Source organism: Caretta caretta, chromosome 10, assembly GCF_965140235.1.
Source record: "Caretta caretta isolate rCarCar2 chromosome 10, rCarCar1.hap1, whole genome shotgun sequence".
NCBI classification, from domain to species: domain Eukaryota; kingdom Metazoa; phylum Chordata; order Testudines; family Cheloniidae; genus Caretta; species Caretta caretta.
Genome location: NC_134215.1, coordinates 67,562,113 through 67,581,379, shown reverse-complemented (window position 1 = coordinate 67,581,379; position 19,267 = coordinate 67,562,113). Strand labels below are relative to the sequence as shown.

The following is a 19,267-nucleotide window of genomic DNA, read 5'->3' as shown; positions in this document are numbered from 1 at the left end:
TTTTAACATTTCACAGGTGGCCATTGAGGGTGAAATTTTCTCCTGTGCAAAAGATCAGAACAAGCCCATGTATTACATATGCCCCACTATACTTAAGGGCTTAATTGAGGCCATAGTGATATACAGTTCCTGTGCTGACCCTCTGCAAAGGGGTGTGTCACCACTGAAGGTTTAGTTTTTCTGAATACATTTCTGTTATCCCTAGAGAAACTGTGTGACTTTAAAAAAGTATTACATTTAGCCTACACTGGTTCTGGATACAACCAATCATATTTCCTATTGCATATTAATCATGTTTCCATGAGGCAACTTAGACCCATTAAGTAAAAATACGGATAATTTTCACTTTCAAAGAACAACTGTTATTTAAAACTGTAAAGATTTAAAAGGTTGTGATTTAAAAAGGTAATATTAACAGGATATTCGAAAGGCCCAGGAGACTCACAAAACTAAGTAAAATGTGTTTTCCTACTAATCTAATTGCTTACTAATTTTCAAGCTATTCCCACAGGGTGAGTAATGCATTTTAAGTCTAACTCTTGGCATTAAAAATACATTTATAGCTTCCTCTTAGCATAAGACAAACAGCTACACAGTACAAAACCATACATTAAGATGGCATTCTGGAGCCTTTGTTATAGTATTAAACTAACCTATTGTATTCTAAAATCTAATTCAAAGGGGTTGGAAAGGAAAATGTAAAGTCTGAGTGCCCGATATCACACTGAGGTTAAGCAAAACACGCAGTCATGCAGGGAAGAAGTCTGGAATATGTGCATCTTACTCACTGGACCAATCACATGGTGAAAGTGCATATTATGCCAAGACTTATTTAGTAAAATATCAGTAGCCATTACTTTGCCGTGCTCCCTCAGTAGCAAGAAAATATTAGCATGGGACTAACAAACAAAACACCACAGCAATCAGTCAGCATAGCCAGTCTCTCTGCAAACCTAAAAGAATGGTCTATAGAGTTTTTGAGTAGAACACAAAGAGAAAAGAATATGAAACAAATAAAGAGTTACTTATTAATCAAAAAATCTGGTACCAACTGGCATTGAAAGTCTGGAGACCAATTTAAAAAACAAAAATGTAAACTTTTAAACAGTGATTTGAGAGTGAAAGCTTCACAGACTGTACACTCTAGACAGAAAGTGCAGCCATTAACCACAAAAGGAATCTCATTGGCTTCACTGAAACAACTCTTGTGAGCAAGGGTTACAGAAGCAGACCACTTTTGAGTAAAGTACAATCATAGACCACCACCCAAATGGTGCATCAGCTTCTGGTATTATTTGACTCCATAGTTCTACAGAACAGAAATTACATGCTAATACTATTATAGGAAGTGTCCAGAATCTATAAAGCACATACAGAACATATCTCTGGTAGTAGGTAGACTCTCTCCCTTGCCTTTTGAACAAGTGTTGATGGGGTCAGCTGAAAAAGCAGCAATATGCTGAGTGTACCCTAAGTGCTCCAACTAGATCACTGCCCTATAAGCAGCCTATACTAAAGACAATACTACACAACTGGCTGATCTCAGCCAGCAGCCATGTCAGTCAACCAGGGAACAGTTTAAGATTAATTGGGGTGTTTTCTGAGTCTCCAAATGAATGAGTAGTTCAAGACCTTTTAGAAAAAGGGACTCTCCCCAAGGAAGCTAAGTCATGTTTTAAAACAGGCCATCATTTGCATTAGTTTTTCACATCTCCTCTGCATGCCAATATATGGCCTGCAGTATCCACAAACAAATACACAAGTAAAATAACTATAACCAAAAGAAAAAAACAAGTTATTTTAGGAGCTAGCTAATTTCTCGCTGACTCAGCAAGCTTGGAGTGAAGCCAATTTCTGCAAACTTGTAAGGGCTTCTCCTGCAAGGTGCAGGTCAGGAAACATTTATAACTGAACAGAGGGATACCCTGACTTACTCCTCCATTACACAGAAGTGCAGGTATGTCAGTATCAGCCCAATTCTACTTTGCATTAAGTAATAAACGTACAGACCATGTATTTAAAACTCTTCTGCAGTTTGCCATGGCCCAGACAGCTAACCAGTATAGGTCACCTGACATACACAGCACATAATCCAAGCAGCTTGCATGTACCGACAGAAGAATGTATCCCATAAATCTTAAGCAATCTAGGTTTTTGACAGCAATCTTGGTTTTTGACAAACCAGCTGACAACAGAAAGAACATTGTACAAAGAGAGAAACAAGACATTGTTTCCCCAAATAAATAAATGCTCCACTTACTTAGTTCTATAAAATAGCATTGATAAACAATGGAGATCTCCCACCGTGACAGTAATGACAACAGTTAGCATACAGCAGCAATCTAGTAATTACACCCTTAAGTGCATTTTTAACATTGTTTTACATTTCAATCAAGTTGACTTGTGTTCACCGTTTTTCTAGTGGATCCAGAAGTATGACAAACTGACAATTCTTGGAAACCACATTACTCAAAACAGACTGGGAGTACTGTTTTCATTTTCTTTCCATAATGATGTTAAATCTAATAAATATAAATTAGAAACAGAAATAACACCATTCCAAAACAATAATTTATATAACATGATGTCTGGAAGTGATATTTCAGCCCAAATTTTCCTTTTGTGCACATGTAACGCTTGCACATGCAATTTTCAAGCACTGGCCGATATCTGCATACGTCACAAACCTATTTTTCAGATTTAAGAGTAAAATTATCAAAAGTGCCTAAATGACTTAGGAGCTGAAGTCTCAATTCAAAAGTGATTTAGGCTCTTAAACCCAGATTTTCAAATGTATTGAGGTGCCTAGAGATGCAGATATATATTTTTGAAAATCCCAGTAGGCACCTAAGCGGATTAAGTGCCTGACTCCTAATGAATTCCTAGGAATTAGACACAAAGTAAAATTTACAGAAGTGCCTAAGCAGGTTAAGTGCATAACTGTATCACCTGTGTGCTGGTGACAGTGGTCAAAAAGCGAGCATGCAAAATTGCATATAAAAACAGACTGAGGATGTTTTGAAAATGTGGCCCTGAAATTCACCCCACCCCACCCCACCAGAGCCTCTGCTGGACATGCTGGCCACTTCCGGGAGCAGCGCAGGGCCAGGCTAGGGCAGGCAGGGAGCCTGCCTTAGCCTGCTGCGCACCACGGCCACCCCGGAGCCACTCGAAGTAAGCGGTGCTGGGCTGGAGCCCACACACCGAACCCCTCCTGCATCCCGCACCCCAACCCCCTGCCCTGAGCCCCCTAACCCCATCTTGAGCCCCCTACCGCACCCCTCCTGCACCCCAGCGCCCTGCCCTGAGCACCCTCCTGCACCCCAACCCCCTTCCCTGAGCCGCCAACCCCCTTCCCTGAGCCCTCTGCCACACCCAGCACCCCTCCTGCACCCCTGCCCTGAGCCCCCTTCCACACCCCGCACCACTCCTGCACCCCTGCCCTGGGCCCCTCCCACACTCTGCATCCCCTCCTGCACCCCAACCTCCTGCCCTGAGCTCCCCTCCTGCACCCTGCACCCCAACCCCTTGTTTTAAGCCTCTTCCTACACACAGCACCCGCTCCCGCACCCCTGCCCCAGCCCTACATTCATGGCCCTGCATACAATTTCCCCACTCTGATGTGGCCCTCAGGCCAAAAAGTTTGCCCACCCCTGTTCTAGATCCTAAACTGCATAATTCACATGCAGCCCTGTGAAGAAGGATGGGTAGATCTTAAGTAGTGCACATTACTTTTGTGGATCCTCTGCACAAAGGAGAATTTCATTTGTATATGGATATTTGTACAAGTGTGACAGGTTGATCTGAACAACGCACACAAGATTCACAGGATTCCAGTGCATTACTGCACAGCTAAGGAGTGAGACCACATTAAAAACAAATACAGGCTTTATTTGTGTCTGTGTATTTTCAATTTTATAAGCTTTTGATATCCAGTCCTAATATATGTACAAAGGAAATGTTGCAAAAAGAGAAGCAGAAACAATGTTCTTATCCCTAAACTGACAAAGATTTAAAACCTCTTTCAGGACCCATGCACCCAGTAAGGGTATGTCTACACTAGAAACGGTACAGTGGCACACAACGGCTATGCTGCAGCTGCACTGATATAGTGAGTCACTTACTACAGAGATTGAAGGGGTTCTTCTATTACTGCAGTAAATCCAACTTTCTGAGAGGCAATATCAAGGTTGATGGAAGAATTCTTCCATAGACTTAGTGGTGTCTATACAAGGGCTTAGGTCAGCTTAGCAACGTCTGTCAGGGCAGTGAATTTTTCACACCCCTGAGCAACATAGCTCGGTCAACCTAAGGCTTAGTGTATACTAGCACTTTTGTCAATCAAACTTTTGTCAGTCAGGGATGTGAAAAAACACACCCCGACCAACATAAGTTTCACCAACAAAAGCGCCAGTGTGGACAGCACTATGTCAGCAGGAGACACTCTCCTGCCAACATAGCTACCGCCGCTCGTTGGAGGTGGTTTGGTTATGCCGGTGGGAAAGCTCTCTCCCGCTGGCATACAGCGGCTACGCAGGAGACCATACAGCAGCGCAGCTGTGCCGCTGTAAGGTCTGTTGTGTAAACATAGCCTAAGTTTTAGGTGTAGAACAGGCTTAAGTAATAATTGAGTGACCAGATTATTGAACAGACCTGCCTTCAAAATAAGACCCCTCTAATGTCAAGCTGCATGCAGAAGTTGACCTAAGACCCACTCCAGCCTCACTCCTTTGAATGCCAACTCCAGTTCCACCAGCTCTCTGCTTTTCCTTTCTAAGGCCTGCCTTCACAACCAGGCTACACTCACTCAGTGGTTTCTGGAGTTGCCATGGCTATACCCAATGTCTAGTCTGGAATGCTGAGCTCACTAAGAACACTAATGAACTGCACTCCAAAAACAAACTAACTCTTTCACTGTACACAAACTATTTCAGGAGGATTTTGCATCTTAAGAATTACCCTGCAACTGTTCCATTAAGACTGTATTGGACTGAAGATAATGTACGGTGGCCATGCACAATTTATCAGCTATACAAAATTTTGGCAGCCATTGATTTAATGGCACATTTGAGCTGTTGTAATGTCCAAAATTTGCATAGCATTAATGCAACACTATTCCATCTCCAGAGGTTTTTTACAGTATTCTTATGAAACAAATACAAATAGAGAACCCAATTAAATACCTGCTCCCAAGGAAGTTAATAGGAGTTTTGCAATTAACTGTAAAATGTTGCCAACTCCTGTGATTTTATTGCAACCTTCATGATAGCTGGTGTTTTTTAAAGCCCCAGCACCTACAGTCAAGTGACTACATAAGAATTTCAGTTTTCATTGTTTAAAAAAAAAAAAGAAAAAAGAAAAAAGCAAGATTCTAGGACACACAGTTGCAGAGGAAGACTTGAAAGTGGCTCAGAAACCAGAAGGTAAATTTTAAAAATTAAAATAAAACAAATAGTTTTTTTAATTATGACATTTAAGCTAATCTCATAATTTTGGGGGGGCCTAACTCATGATTTTTGATCAGCTGAGGTTGGCAATACTGCTTTAAAAGGAGCAGAATCATGCCCTCAGGTTTTCTGTGGGACAAGGGCAGGAATGGAATTTGGTGTGCTACGCAAAACTGCAGCCTCAATACTGGACTGATTTGGTAAGGAGCATGAAATATCCATTTGAACATAATATAGGCTGAATGAGTAATTATCTGTGATTAAGCCTTCAAATATCTACTAAAGCAGGGGGTGGGGGGATATCAAACCAGAGCTATTCTTAGGTTTGTTTACCTAATTTATCTTGTCAAAGTTATGTTATTCATTTACAAAAGATTATTCCTACACAGAGACTCCTAGGCAAGTTTTTGATATCTTGGTAGCCCAGCTACTATGCTGGTTGGCAGGAGGTCAATGTGTAACTAGCTGGGTGATCTCAGTGCAATTCTTTGTGTGACCACATCATAAAACTACCAACAAAATTAGTACTAACTGGCACCATTTTTGGAAGTCTCAGGAAACTCAAGATCAGAACGGTGATGGAGACTGAATCACCTTTTCCCCATTAGGGTGGTCTCTCTAAGACAGTTTTAAGACACATTTGTGAGACAGTATAAGTAAGCTTTACTTGCTTGGACTGTGCCATTACAAGACATCTATGTATGTGACACCACGCACAATCACTACAATAGAAATATTCACTCAAAAAAATGGACAAATAAAATAATAGAAACATAGGGCTGGAAGGGACTTTGAGAAGTCAGTCATCAAGTCCAGCCCTCTGCACTGAGGCAGGATCAAGTAAATCTCCCCCATTCCCAACCATCATCTAGACCAACCTGCTTCTGAAAACCTCCAATGATGGGGACTCCACAACCTCCCTTAGAAGCTGATTCCAGAGCTTAACTGCCTTTATAGTTAGAAAGTTTTTCCTAATAACTGACGTAAATCTCCCTTGCTGCAGATTAAACCCATTACTTCTTGTCCTACCTTCAGCGAACATGGTGAACAATTGATCACCTTCTCCTTTATAATAACCCTTAACACATTTGAAGAGTTCTCTGAGGGGGTCAACAGACATGTGGACAAGGGGGATCCAGTGGACATAGTGTACTTAGATTTCCAGAAAGCCTTTGACAAGGTCCCTCACCAAAGGCTCTTGCATAAATTAAGTTGTCATGGGATAAGAGGGAAGAGCCTTTCATGGATTGAGAACTGGTTAAAAGACAGGGAACAAAGGGTAGTAATAAATGGTAAATTTTCAAAATGGAGAGGGGTAACTAGTGCTGTTCCCCAAGGGTCAGTCCTGGGACCAATCCTATTCAACTTATTCATAAATGATCTGGAAAAAGGAGTAAACAGTGAGGTGGCAAAGTTTGCAGATGACACTAAACTGCTCAGGGTAGTTAAGACCAAAGCAGACTGTGAAGAACTTCAAAAAGATCTCACAAAACTAAGTGATTGGGCAGCAAAATGGCAAATGAACTTTAATGTGGATAAATGTAAAGTAATGCACATTGGGAAAAATAACCCCAACTATACATACAATATGATGGGGACTAATTTAGCTACAACTAATCAGGAGAAAAATCTTGGCGTCATCGTGGATAGACCTCTGAAGACATCCACGCAGTGTGCAGCGGCAGTCAAAAAAGCAAACAGGATGTTAGGAATCATTAAAAAAGGTATAGAGAATAAGATGGAGAATATCTTATTGCCCTTATATAAATCCATGGTACGCCCACATCTTGAATACTGCATACAGATGTGATTCCCTCATCTCAAAAAAGATATACTGGCATTAGACAAGGTTCAGAAAAGGGCAACTAAAATGATTAGGGGTTTGGAACGGGTCCCATATGAGGAGAGATTAAAGAGGCTAGGACTTTTCAGCTTGGAAAAGAGGAGACTAAGGGGGGGTATGATAGAGGTATATAAAATTATGAGTGGTGTGAAGAAAGTGAATAAGGAAAAGGGGCCACCAAATGAAATTAATGGGCAGCAGGTTAAAACAAATAAAAGGAAGTTCTTCACTCAGCACACAGTCAACCTGTGGAATTCCTTGCCTGAGGAAGTTGTGAAGGCTAGCACTATAATCGGGTTTAAAAGAGAACTGGATAAATTCATGGACGTTAAGTCCATTATTGACTATTAGCCAGGATGGGTAAGGAATGGTGTCCCTAGCCTCTGTTTGTCAGAGGGTGGAGATGGATGGCAGGAGAGAGATCACTTGATCATTACCTGTTAGGTTCACTCCCTCTGGGGCACCTGGCATTGGCCACTGTCGGTAGATAGAATACTGGGCTGAATGGACCTTTGGTCTGACCCAGTATGGCCATTCTTATGTTCTTATGTTCTAAGACTGTTATCAGGCCCGCCTCAGTCTCCTTTTCTGAAGACTAAACATATCCAATTTTTTAAATCTTTCCTTACAGGTCAGGTTTTCTAAACCTTTTATCATTGTTGTTGCTCTTCTCTGGACTCTCTCCAATTTGTCCACATAATTCCTAGAGAGTGGAACCCAAAATTGGACACAGTATTCCAGCCTCACCAGTGCCAAGTAGAATGGGGACAATTACCTCCCATTTCTGACATATAACACTCCTGTTAATTCACTCCAGAATTGTACTAGCCTTTTTCACAACTGTATCACATTGTTGACTTATAGTAACTCCCAGATCCTCTTCAGCAGTACTACCAAATAGCCAGTTATTCCCCATTTTGCAGTTGTGCATTTGATTTTTCCTTCCTAATTAAAATACTTTGCACATATCTTTATTGAATTGCATCTGGTTGATCTCAAACCAATTCTCCAATTTATCAAGGTCATTTTGAATTCTAATCCAATCCTCCAAAGTGCTTGCAACTCCTTCCAATTTGGCAACATCAGCAAATTTTATGAGCATTGCACTCCACTCTATTATCCAAGTCATTAATGAAAATATTGACTAATACCAGTCCCAGAACTGATCCCTGTGGGACTCCATTAGACATGCCCTCCCAATTTGACAGCACACCACTGATAATTCTTCGTAAAATATTAAAGCAAATCACTTCATTGATACTGGTGACAAACCCGTCCCTTGGTCATCTTCCAGTGTTGATTTTAGTCTATTTTTGATCAGAGTAAACTTGAAAAAAATGAGCATTCATCCTCACAGTTTGTGACTTGACTCACAGACTCAAATTCATAGAGAAATATTCTGGCAATCCCATTATTTTGAATTGTAAATTGGGGGCAGAAGCAGTTCAAATCCTATGAATATTAGTTGAGCAACCACTATTCGTCATAAATTCACGACAGGAATTTACATATGCTTCTTGGTAAAGCTCTCACTGAATAACTAATCCGTCAGTGATAACAGATACTTCAAGATAAAGTACATTCTGCAGAGTCTTTTAAGTGTTGCTTGTCTGAGGGAGGGGGAAGAGCAGGGTTCTATCTTCAAAACATACAGAATGAAATCCTGTACCCACTGTGGTCAATGGCATCACTCCTATAGACTTCAGTGGAGCCAGGATTTTACCCACAGTGTCTTAAAACTGCACCGAAACAGTTTAACTGTTGTAGCTTTGGCTCAGGATTTGCAAATCTCATCATGACATTTTTTCATGAAGATTATTGAGTGGGTTAAGAATCCTGATTCTCGTATGGTATGTGGATCATCATCTACTTTCTGAACATTAGTATACAATACACTCAGTTACTGTAAAACAGTATTCCAAAAGTTTTCCATGAATATGGTCTCCAAGTTCACTATGTCATATAATGGACATCAGATTTTTGGACTTGCAACATCAACCTAACTTTAAAGACATTTACTATGTTGGTAGTTTTTGGCAGAATCAATTTGAGCAGATAATGTTTTCAGCATGTATATCTTTTGAATCCAGAATATTACAGATTAGAAAAAGGAACAGAATACATGTAGGGATTGCAGAAACACAAATTAAGGCAGCAACCAACACTAGTTCCAATTATATGTGGACTATGAAACTCACTTTTCGAAAGAAAGCCTGGTTTAATACCCTTTTAATGTCCAGACAAGGTGCATTTGTTGTTATTCTATCCTCAGATATTAGCAATTCCATTTCTCAGAAGATAAAATGAACAGATCCAGAGAGGGCTTATCTAGTACAACTCTCAAACAGTAGCATCTTAAACTGTCATTGTATCTGTGCTTTGACAACCACACAGCAAAGAGTAACTGAGTGCACAGTATGAAATCTGAGTGTGAAAATTATTGATGGAAATAAATATTTTGTCTATTTAAATTTGCTAGTGATCGCTAATAACCACAGATAGTCCATTATTAAGGATATAAATTAGCATATTTCATGAAAAGTGTAACTGTGTGTACCTAACAAAACTACCTTAACTAAATGGTATCCCATGATGTTAATCAGGAGACCAATCCCATGATGAGAGGGAGAGGCTGTCTCCATTATCACCGTGCAGAATCAGGTCTCCTTAAGAAATAAATGTAAAAACAACAAAACTGCATTTAAGTACTTCTATTATGCGTATTAATTTTCAAACTATTTGTCTTTTCAGCATCCATCATATCTACAACACATCCTTTGTACCATTGCAATCTAGCAACACAAGGGAGCAGTTCATTTTTGTGCTAGAACATTGTTTGCATACTCAGAAACATATACAAGTGAGTGTTTAAAACCAAGTCAAGGGCAAGTGTGAGCTCACAGAAATATTTAGTGAATGGCCACAAATTCAAGTACTGATTCTGTGACAGTGGGAGTACAGAAATCTCTGCAGATACAGAGTCATCATCCTGGATCTTTGAAAATAATTAATGCTTTAATGACACTTCTGCTATCCTTTTCACTTAAAATGGCGAAGAAAACTGTACAGACCTATTTCTGCTCTGATTTACACCAGTTTCATACTGGTGTAGTTCCACTAACTTCATTAGAGTCACCCATGATTTAAGAAGTCACACCTATGCATACAAAAAGCCCAAAAATCTAAGGTCTAGCCTATGAATGATCAGTTGATCAGTTCTGTGGTCCCAAAGAGTCAAATTTGTGCTGCAACCCTTGATAACAACATGGATTTCTTCAAAAGGAAGCCCACACTTAAGCATTCAGTGGTAAAATATTTACTGGATTATCCTATGTAGGTGGAGAGATTGCCAGTAATATCGTCTGCCATTATAATGATTAATCTGCACATGACAAACTAGTCTTGCCGCAACTTGAGACAGAAACTGAAAACCTATGGAATGTAATTCCAGAGTCAGAATCTATCTAGACATTTATGCAGTGCTCATCACCATGGCATCCAAGAATCAGAATGAGCTGCTATAACCCAAGTTCACTAAATTTCTTCTCAATAATAGTACCCTCTTTTGACAAGTTATGCTGCAGTTTTCTTTGCATTACATTCATGCTACATTTCCAGCAGATTCTTTTAACCTGGTCATTATTTGATTCAGTACCTCCTTCAAGCAGGATAAAATTAATCAATTTCACATAAGTGGCATGGCACAGACTTCTGACCTTGCCCAGCATCCAATTGTTTCAAATTGATGAGCTCCACACATAAGCATTTTAATAGCCAAAAACAATACAACCATAAGTTATGGTACAATATGTGGGTAGAATGGCTCTGTGTGGCCCACAGAGTATGGCCCTAAGCAGCCAATTGAATAATTAATGGTTACTAGAAACCAGAAATGGTATGTTAAATAATGTAAAATAGCTATAACGTCACTAAAAGTGCGAAAAAACAGCTAAAACTGAGGAGCATAAGGGGCTTCCTGCAAGGTTGGGTTTAGCATCCATGCCTTATACTGCCCAAAATCATGGCAAATAGATTAGAATACTAAAAAGGACGATCAAGACCAAAATTTGACCGGGCTTAAAATGTTCGTGAAGCTACTCACAATGGACTATTGATTACTTCAATGTGTTCTTTAAAAAAAGAAAGAGAGACAGAGACAGAGACAAGTGAAGCAATGCCAAAACCATTTGTGGGGATGAGGGACCTGTGCCAATACTGGCTTCAAATCTACAGTGAAGAAGAAAAAAATGTAAGATTTAGGTTTTGTCCATGATCACAAGATTAATATACAGAAACGTAGATAACAGATCGCTCTTTACCATGGACATTGATGCAGAAGCTGTCTGCCCTGACGCTTTCGGTGACCAAGACCCAGCCATGGCTGGTGCAGCAACACATATGTCCCTTGAGACTCTCAGTGACCAGGATCTTGAGGTAGATGGGCACTAGCAGAACTCCTTGTCTTGCATTCAGGGGATTTTTCAGCACTTGGGTCAGAAGCCAGACTTAAGGCTTGCTCCATTAAGAATAATAATTTAAACTTGATGTCCCCATTTTTTCAAGATCTACTTTTAAAGGACTTTCAGATTTTACACTTGCTAGGGATATCAGTTCCTCCCAAACAGGCGAGGTACCAAGGATGCCCGTCACTGACCAGGATAGCATCCCATCAGGAAAGACACCTCTTAAAGCCCAAGGATCCTACATACCCCAGAACAAACTCCAGAACAACCCCTTTAAGGGGGTAAAAAACAAAAAAGGGGAAACGGTCCCAACTAACACTAACAATACAAAAACTTAGTTGTGAAGACCACAGGCACGCTGTATGCTTCATCTCAGGCAGAAGGCAGTTGATGAGGACCTGAGGGCAGTTTGCCCACATAGTCCTATATATCCTTATTACCACAAGGCACAAGGATGTGTAGGGTGCATGTGCAGGTCAACCAGGCACTGCTATCAAAAATTTCTGATCAAAGGCACAGCGGCCCATGTGCCCTTGAAGTGGAAAGTCTGAAGCAGAGCCCCCACAGGGACACTCCTTGAAGAAGAACCTCATTTTATTATCCCATTCGTAAATTTACCAAGCTCTGGGCTTCGCTATGCTACAGGCACTGGAGCAGCCCAGCTAGGTGCTGCAACTGTGCCTCTGTAGCATCATAGTGTAGATATTTGCTTCAGCAACAGAAGGGTTTTTCCATCACTGTAGTTAATCCACCCCCTTGAGAGGTGATAGCTTGGCTGATGGAGGAATTCCTCGATCAACCTAGCGGTGTCTATACTGAGGCTTAGGTTGATTTAACTACGTCTCCCAGGAAGCGACTTTTTCACATCCCTGAGCAACATAGCTAGAGCAAGCATAGCTAAATTCTGTGTGTAGACTAGGCCTTATTAATCTTATAATTAGCTAGGCTGTCTGCCCCACATTCCTATTGAATTAGATTGTAAACTCCTCAGGACCTGTGTTTGTAAACAGCACAATGGGGCTGTGGTCAGTGACTGTGGGACCTCAGTTACTACCACAATACAAATAATAAATAATAATAATAATATGAATAGCAACAACATTATCTATGGTTGCTTAATTCAAAACTATTGTTTTTTCAGGTATTTATTTTAAAAGTTTCACCACAGTATGATTTTTGGAGACTGGTAAAATATTGTTTCAGCAATGTTGTCAAACTCACTTTGCTTTCTTCTTCTAAAGGGATTTAGATGGGGATTTAAAACTTCAAAGAGCACTTCACATTTACTGCACTATGGGAAATATTAGTGCAGAGAATGACATACTGTGATGACATTATGCTGTATGGAAGCACTCAATTTTTAAAACTACTCATTTCTTGGAACTGATTAGACTTATGTGTCAGGCAATAGATCAGTTGACAGCCAAGGCTTTCCTCCATGGATCCTGAATGCAGGAAGGACCTGATCCAAAGCCCATTCTGAAGTCAGCAGAAAGACTTCCACTGGCTTCAAAGGGTTTTGGCTCTAGCTACCCACACACTTATATAGCCCTCTTCACCATAATAACTGAGCACTCTCTGTTCCTGAGTCTCCTGGGGGCAAGAGGCAGCTGCATCACCTTGAAGCAGCCCAGCCACTTGACACCTAGCAAGAGAGTCCCCAAGTTGTAAAGGCAGGTAGAATGTTACTAGCAAAAAGGAAAATACCGATTTCCTGCCTCGATTCCTTTGACTCTAGCTTCAATGTCAGGAAAGTCTTGTTCATGGCACCACTGGATACTGGGGCACACAGTTGCCTCAACAATTTTCTATTTAAAATCATAAATGGTAGTGTCTAAAATGCTCAGCAGACCAATGTCTGGCTGTTAACACGGCAACATGATCATCACCTACCTGTAGATGGGTACAGATGACAACTGCAAGCCAAGTGATCTCCCAGGAAAGCCCTGTGGTTTTGGGGCTGGCCATCTTCCTTCCCGAGCTCTGCTGAGAGAGGTGGTTTCAGTTATAATTAAACGAAGTCAAGTGCCTCCTGCCAGAGTCTCAGTGACTAAAACAAACTGGGCAAGGACAGAGAACTGGGCTTTGGAAGGAATGCAACCCAAACACCCAAGGTTTGTGCTGGCCAGCAAAGCAGACTCGCAGCTTACGCCATAAGCACAGCCTGCAGGGTGAGGCAGTTCCAGTTAGGGACCAGAACAGGAAACAAATATGTTTGGGGAAGCTGGCAACACGGGGCGAGTTAGATTCTCTCCTACGTGTGAGTTAATTTATCAAATCAGCAACCCCTCCCATCCCAGTCCTCAGAGAAGAGGATTTCTCATGAGCTCTTTCTTCAGCATCCTCACCCACTCAGAGCTGAGGGCCCAGCCCAGGGACTTGGACATTCATTTACACCGCTTCCAAACGTGCTAGCTCCACGCAGCTCATAGGCAAGAGATCAAGAAAGGAAAAATAAGCCCATCAATTTAGCAGCGATCACCCTGAATTAGAAGGCTACATCCATCTGTCTGCCGTTTTTACTGCAAACTTCCATTTAAACCCTCCAAAGGAATCATGTAATAAGCCCACTAATTGTAACTGATCTTTAATGTAAATAAATCTTTTCGCCTCGTACTTAAAGCTGGAGTGGGCTATACAGTCATTACCAAAGTAATCACTTTAAAAAGGTGACCGCACGCTTCCCCACCGCCACCCTCCTCCTTCCAGGGACATTGTGCAAAGCCTTAAAGTGGTCTAAATGCAAATCTGATCTCAAAAAAAAAAAAAAAACACCTCCCCCCCTCCGCCCTCTCCCCCCTCACCCATAGACCCTTCTCCTTTTTTAAATAGGCCAGATGTCCCGAAGGAAAACTACCTATCCAAACAGCCCAGTTCTTGCACCTGTCAACTAACTCTCATTAAGATTCCTTGCGGAAATCAGGCTGTTTACCTCCTTCCAGTTCGGCAGGGCTGCCGTATGCTTTTGTCATTCAAAAGTTGTAATCAACCACAACATTTCAAGAATGAAGATTCCCTCCCCCCACATTATTGCCCCGGTCTGCGATTGACACAACTGAGCCAAGCTGTCTATTTGACAGGCTTTGGTGTATATAGATTCCCAGGAGGTTTTGTTTGTTTGTTTGTTTTTAAGTGATCTGCCGGTGTAGCAAATGAAGCCCTGCGATGCACAACAAGCGAAGGGCAGGGCGCCTCTGTTTACAATGAACATGACCTGCCTATTGTGGTGGACCGCTTTGTCCAATCTGGAGAATGAGTTACCGGGTGGGGGGCGGGAGGGGGGCTAATGGAATCCGCAAATGTCCGAGCATCGGGCCAGCTGAGGGCTGGGTCAAAGCGCCTTGGGGTGGGGGGCGTCCCTGGACACAGCCCCGTTCTCAGCACCCTCTTGCCCTCCCCTGAAGCGAGCGCTACCCCCGGCGCTGAGCCGGGCTGCCACCCGCGTCCTCCCCTCCTTGCATCGTGCCAGCCACATTGCCTCGCCTCTCGCTGAAGCGCTCTCTCCTGGCCAGGGAGCTCATGCACGGTCCCCGAGTGGGAGCCGCCGGCCCCTTTCCGCGCCCGATTTCAGTAGCCCCCGGACGGCTGCAGCGGGAGCCCCGCAACAACCAGGGGCGCCTCCCTCCCGGGGCAGGCAACAGCCCTGCGTAACTGGCAGCCGCGGCCGCTCTGGTCCAGGGAGCTTCCTTCGCTCAGCAGTGGCCGCGACCTCACCCACCTTGTGCAGGGCCGAGCGCCCCGGCTCCTCGGGCAGCGTGTGCAGGGCTCGGCGGGACGCTGCTTCCCACCGCCCGGGCCGGGGGACGCCTCTCCTGTCAGCGCCCGCGGGCTACAGCATCCCGAATTAAAAGCGCCTGCCCCTCCCTCGCGCCAAGCCCCAGCCCACCGCCGGCTGCTGGAAACGGGCCGCCCCCGTCCTGTCACAGCGAGCCGCCCCCCCCCCCTCCCCTCCGTGCACCCCGCCGGCGCGAGCCGGGAGAGCGCGCGCGCCTCCACCTGCAGCGCTAGGGCCAGTGCGCTGGGGCTCCCCGCCCCTGCCCTGGGAGCGCGGCTGCCAGCACCCCCTCCTCGGTGCCACCGGCCTACAAGCCCCGCTTCCAACTGCCCTGCAGCGGGAGTCCGGCTTCTAGCTCCCCGGCCCCAGCACCCCTATGTCGGGAACCCGGTATCCAGCGCCCCAAGCCACTACCCTGGGAGAGAGCCACCGCATCCGTGCATCAGGTACCCTCACCTTCCAGCTCCTCCGCCCCAACTCACGGGGCTGCCGCCGTACAGCTTCCTGCAGCAACGCACAAGATCCCGCCTCGGCGCCCCCACCTGCAGCCCCCGGCCAATGCAGACCGATCCCTGAGCTACAGGAGTCCCAGCTTGTGCAGGTAGTTAGACGCTCAGCCGGTCCTGGAAACCTCTCAGCCAGTTAGCAAAAGCCGACTCTCACCCACTGCCTAGCCCATGTGCCCTGCCGGGACAAAGGAACCTGCACTAGCAGACAGTTCTTCTTCCCCAATGTAACTTAGCCAGCAAATTGAGGCTAATCAATTCCCAGACCTCAACAATCCTGATAACTCTCAATACAGCTGCAAATCTCTTTAGACACCAAAGACGACTTTAATCACTCTGTCTTTTAAGATATTTTAGGTCTCCGACTGTGTATGCCCCAAACAGCACTTGGTAACATTTTATCCCCTTACTTGAGACGGATGAACTATATATAACATTGTAAAAACCTTTTGCCCTTGCACTGTTGCTTCCCACTCATGGGCCAAAGGACATTTCCAGTTACACAGCATCAATACTCAACAGACAGTAAAAAGGTCTATTATTTTATCTGTGCCACTGAAGTTTAAAATATACACCAGTGAACTAAACAACCGATGAAGGGTTTGTTCAAATACGTTGCAAGGGAAACTTTTCCAATTTGTTCAGACTTCTCGAAAGCAAGCTAAAAAAAGTCTCTTCCATAGTTAGGACCCGAGCGCCCTCCAGTGAAATAACTAGTTTGTGAAGAGAACCAAAGAGAAGAAGATGGACGTTAGGAAGGTGAGTTGAAGGGTCATGTTGAGGGAGGTCCTCAAACCCAACTGTAACATCTTTCACAGTGAAGGTTCTAATGAACTTTACTGACTTTGTAAAATAGCTTTATGGGGTCCAGCTTATTTGTGTCTCTATCAAACGTGCTCAGTTTTCAAGTAAAGATGTCTATCTAAATGTCAGCCCCGGAAACTCATCGGGAAAGCTGAGAAATGCTGTCTCCTTTCCTGTTCACGCATTACCATGAATAATAGGCTTGTGCTATAACAGGAATTATAACTAAAACTAAGAGATTGGCCTGTCCTAGTCACCTGACACAGGACTAGAAGGTTAGTACATCTGCTTCATGACGGAGTTCAGTATCCAGCTGAAGTGAGCTGTAGCTCAGGAAAGCTTATGCTCAAATAAATTGGTTAGTCTCTAAGGCGCCACAAGTCCTCCTTTTCTTTTTGCGGATACAGACTAACGCGGCTGCTACTCTGAAACTTGTACAATACTATTATCATTCCTGAGGTTGCACAGATTTAACTAGGCTATGCATTGATGCCAATCAGGTTACACAGGTGGCCCAAAATTGGAAAACAGCAGTTCTGTTGAGTCAGGAACCAGAAAAAGATATAGTTCACTGTCCCACAGCTGTGTTGGTTCTAAAGGGCTAACAACAATAAAAAGTGTTTTCACTAAAGTAAGCAAATCGGACTCTGAATGCAGACAGCTCAGCATCTGCTGTATAAGGAGGTGCCCTAGTTACATAATCACTTTTTAGAGCAAAACTACATGGTGAAAATGTGTAGCACTCTTGAGATCTTAAAATCTCTCTGTTCCCAGAATAAAGGCTGCAGAGTAGGGAAAAAACACTTTGCTGTGCTATCCTACAGTAAATAACTGACAGAATACACAGTTTGTTTTCCAAAATGGGCATATTTAGAGAGTATAGCAACATGAACTGCATGAAGATATCGTAGTGCCTATTTGCTCTCAGTTTCGAGAAGTACTGAAATTAGTGAAATTGACAAGGTTTGGAGATGTGGTTCTAATAAATATTTTCCATTTGAGTGCTTGTCCAAGTGTTTTTTTAATTGTTTCTTTTCCCTCTTCAACTCTATGCTTTTCAATTTTCTTCTTCTGTCCTCCCAACCCAACCAAATTCTTTCTCTAAGGATATCAATTGCTTCTGACACCCATTTCCAGACTGGTAGACACAATCAGCTATTGCACATTATACCCATTTTCTACAAAATACAGTGGCACCATGTGCCTGCATATCAGAGGAAACTATCAACCCGAAATACGACTCTTGGAAATTTTGATTCATCTTCAACACAGTTGTGAAATGGGAGAAAAGTATTGTTATGGCCAGTAAAATAAATTATAGACTCAACCACCAGCAGAGTGTTTAATACAGAAAAATAAATATGGATTCTAAGACCCAAATCCTAGCTTTATGCATGTGACTAGATCCACTGGCTTCAGCTAAGCTACTCATGTGCATAAAGTTACACAGATGCTTAAATCTTTGCAGGGCCTTCAACTGTAAATTATTTGGGAAAGAGACCGTGTCTACCTTAGTGTTTTTATAGGGCCTAGCACAATGGAAGCATGATCTTGATTGCGAGCTCTGAGCACTACACATTGTATACATAATAAACACTGGTTTCAGAGTAAGAGTGAGTTTGTGGGGGGGGGGGGGGGGTGAGAAAACCTGGATTTGTGCTGGAAATGGCCCAACTTGATTATCATACACATTGTAAGGAGAGTGATCACTTTAGATAAGCTATTACCAGCAGGAGAGTGGGGTGGGAGGAGGTATTTTTTTCATGCTTTGTGTGTATATAATAAGATCTTCTACACTTTCCACAGTATGCATCCGATGAAGTGAGCTGTAGCTCACGAAAGCTTATGCTCAAATAAATTGGTTAGTCTCTAAGGTGCCACAAGTCCTCCTTTTCTTTTTATAATAAACACTACTAGTGCTTGATGGATTGATGCAGTCTCCTACAGGTATTCTGTAAACAATACATCTATTATAGTTAATATTTGGTAGGAAGTGCTCCTGACCTAAACCATCCAGGTGTCATGATTTTTTTTGTTTTGTTTCTTCCATTCCACGCCACCCTCTGTCTGTTTTTGACTCTCTTGGATTAGACTGTTGCTTCTTGTAAAGTGCCATAAAAACTCATGAAACAATAATGTAGTTGGAACATATATTGCACAGATAATTATCTTGTATACCCCAAATCTTAATTCAGAGTTATCCCACACTGGATATGTGGGACTTAGATGTACTCTTTTTAGTGGGAAACAATTCTGATATGCTTGTAGACTCCAAAATTCACATGCATAATTTCTTTATTAATCTGTTGTCAGTAGTTATGTTTTTCATAATACATATTCTTTCTTTTTGCTGGACTGTAAAATATGTATAATTTAGATTAATATTAAACATGGCAATTGTGAGGCCCTCGCTGTTCATAAAACTGTGA

The 19,267-nt window shown here is 42.7% G+C and overlaps 1 protein-coding gene across 4 annotated transcripts in view; it reads right to left on the bottom strand.

Annotated features, from left to right (window-relative positions):
- The window catches only part of ADAMTSL3 (ADAMTS like 3), a 279,815-nt gene extending 263,722 nt beyond the window's left edge, over positions 1-16,093 (bottom strand). The window contains exons 1-2 of one of the 4 annotated variants that reach the window (XM_075133138.1): positions 15,985-16,093; positions 13,647-13,736 (exon numbers count right to left, since the gene is read on the bottom strand). In XM_075133138.1, the coding sequence (XP_074989239.1) occupies positions 13,647-13,721 (75 nt within the window). In that variant the 5' untranslated portion in view covers positions 13,722-13,736; positions 15,985-16,093. Of the gene's footprint in view, positions 1-13,646; positions 13,740-15,471; positions 15,632-15,984 lie in introns of those variants that run through there. The other 3 variants (XM_048867324.2, XM_048867323.2, XM_048867322.2) reach the window with 3 other exon arrangements.
- Positions 16,094-19,267: the final 3,174 nt, after the last annotated feature.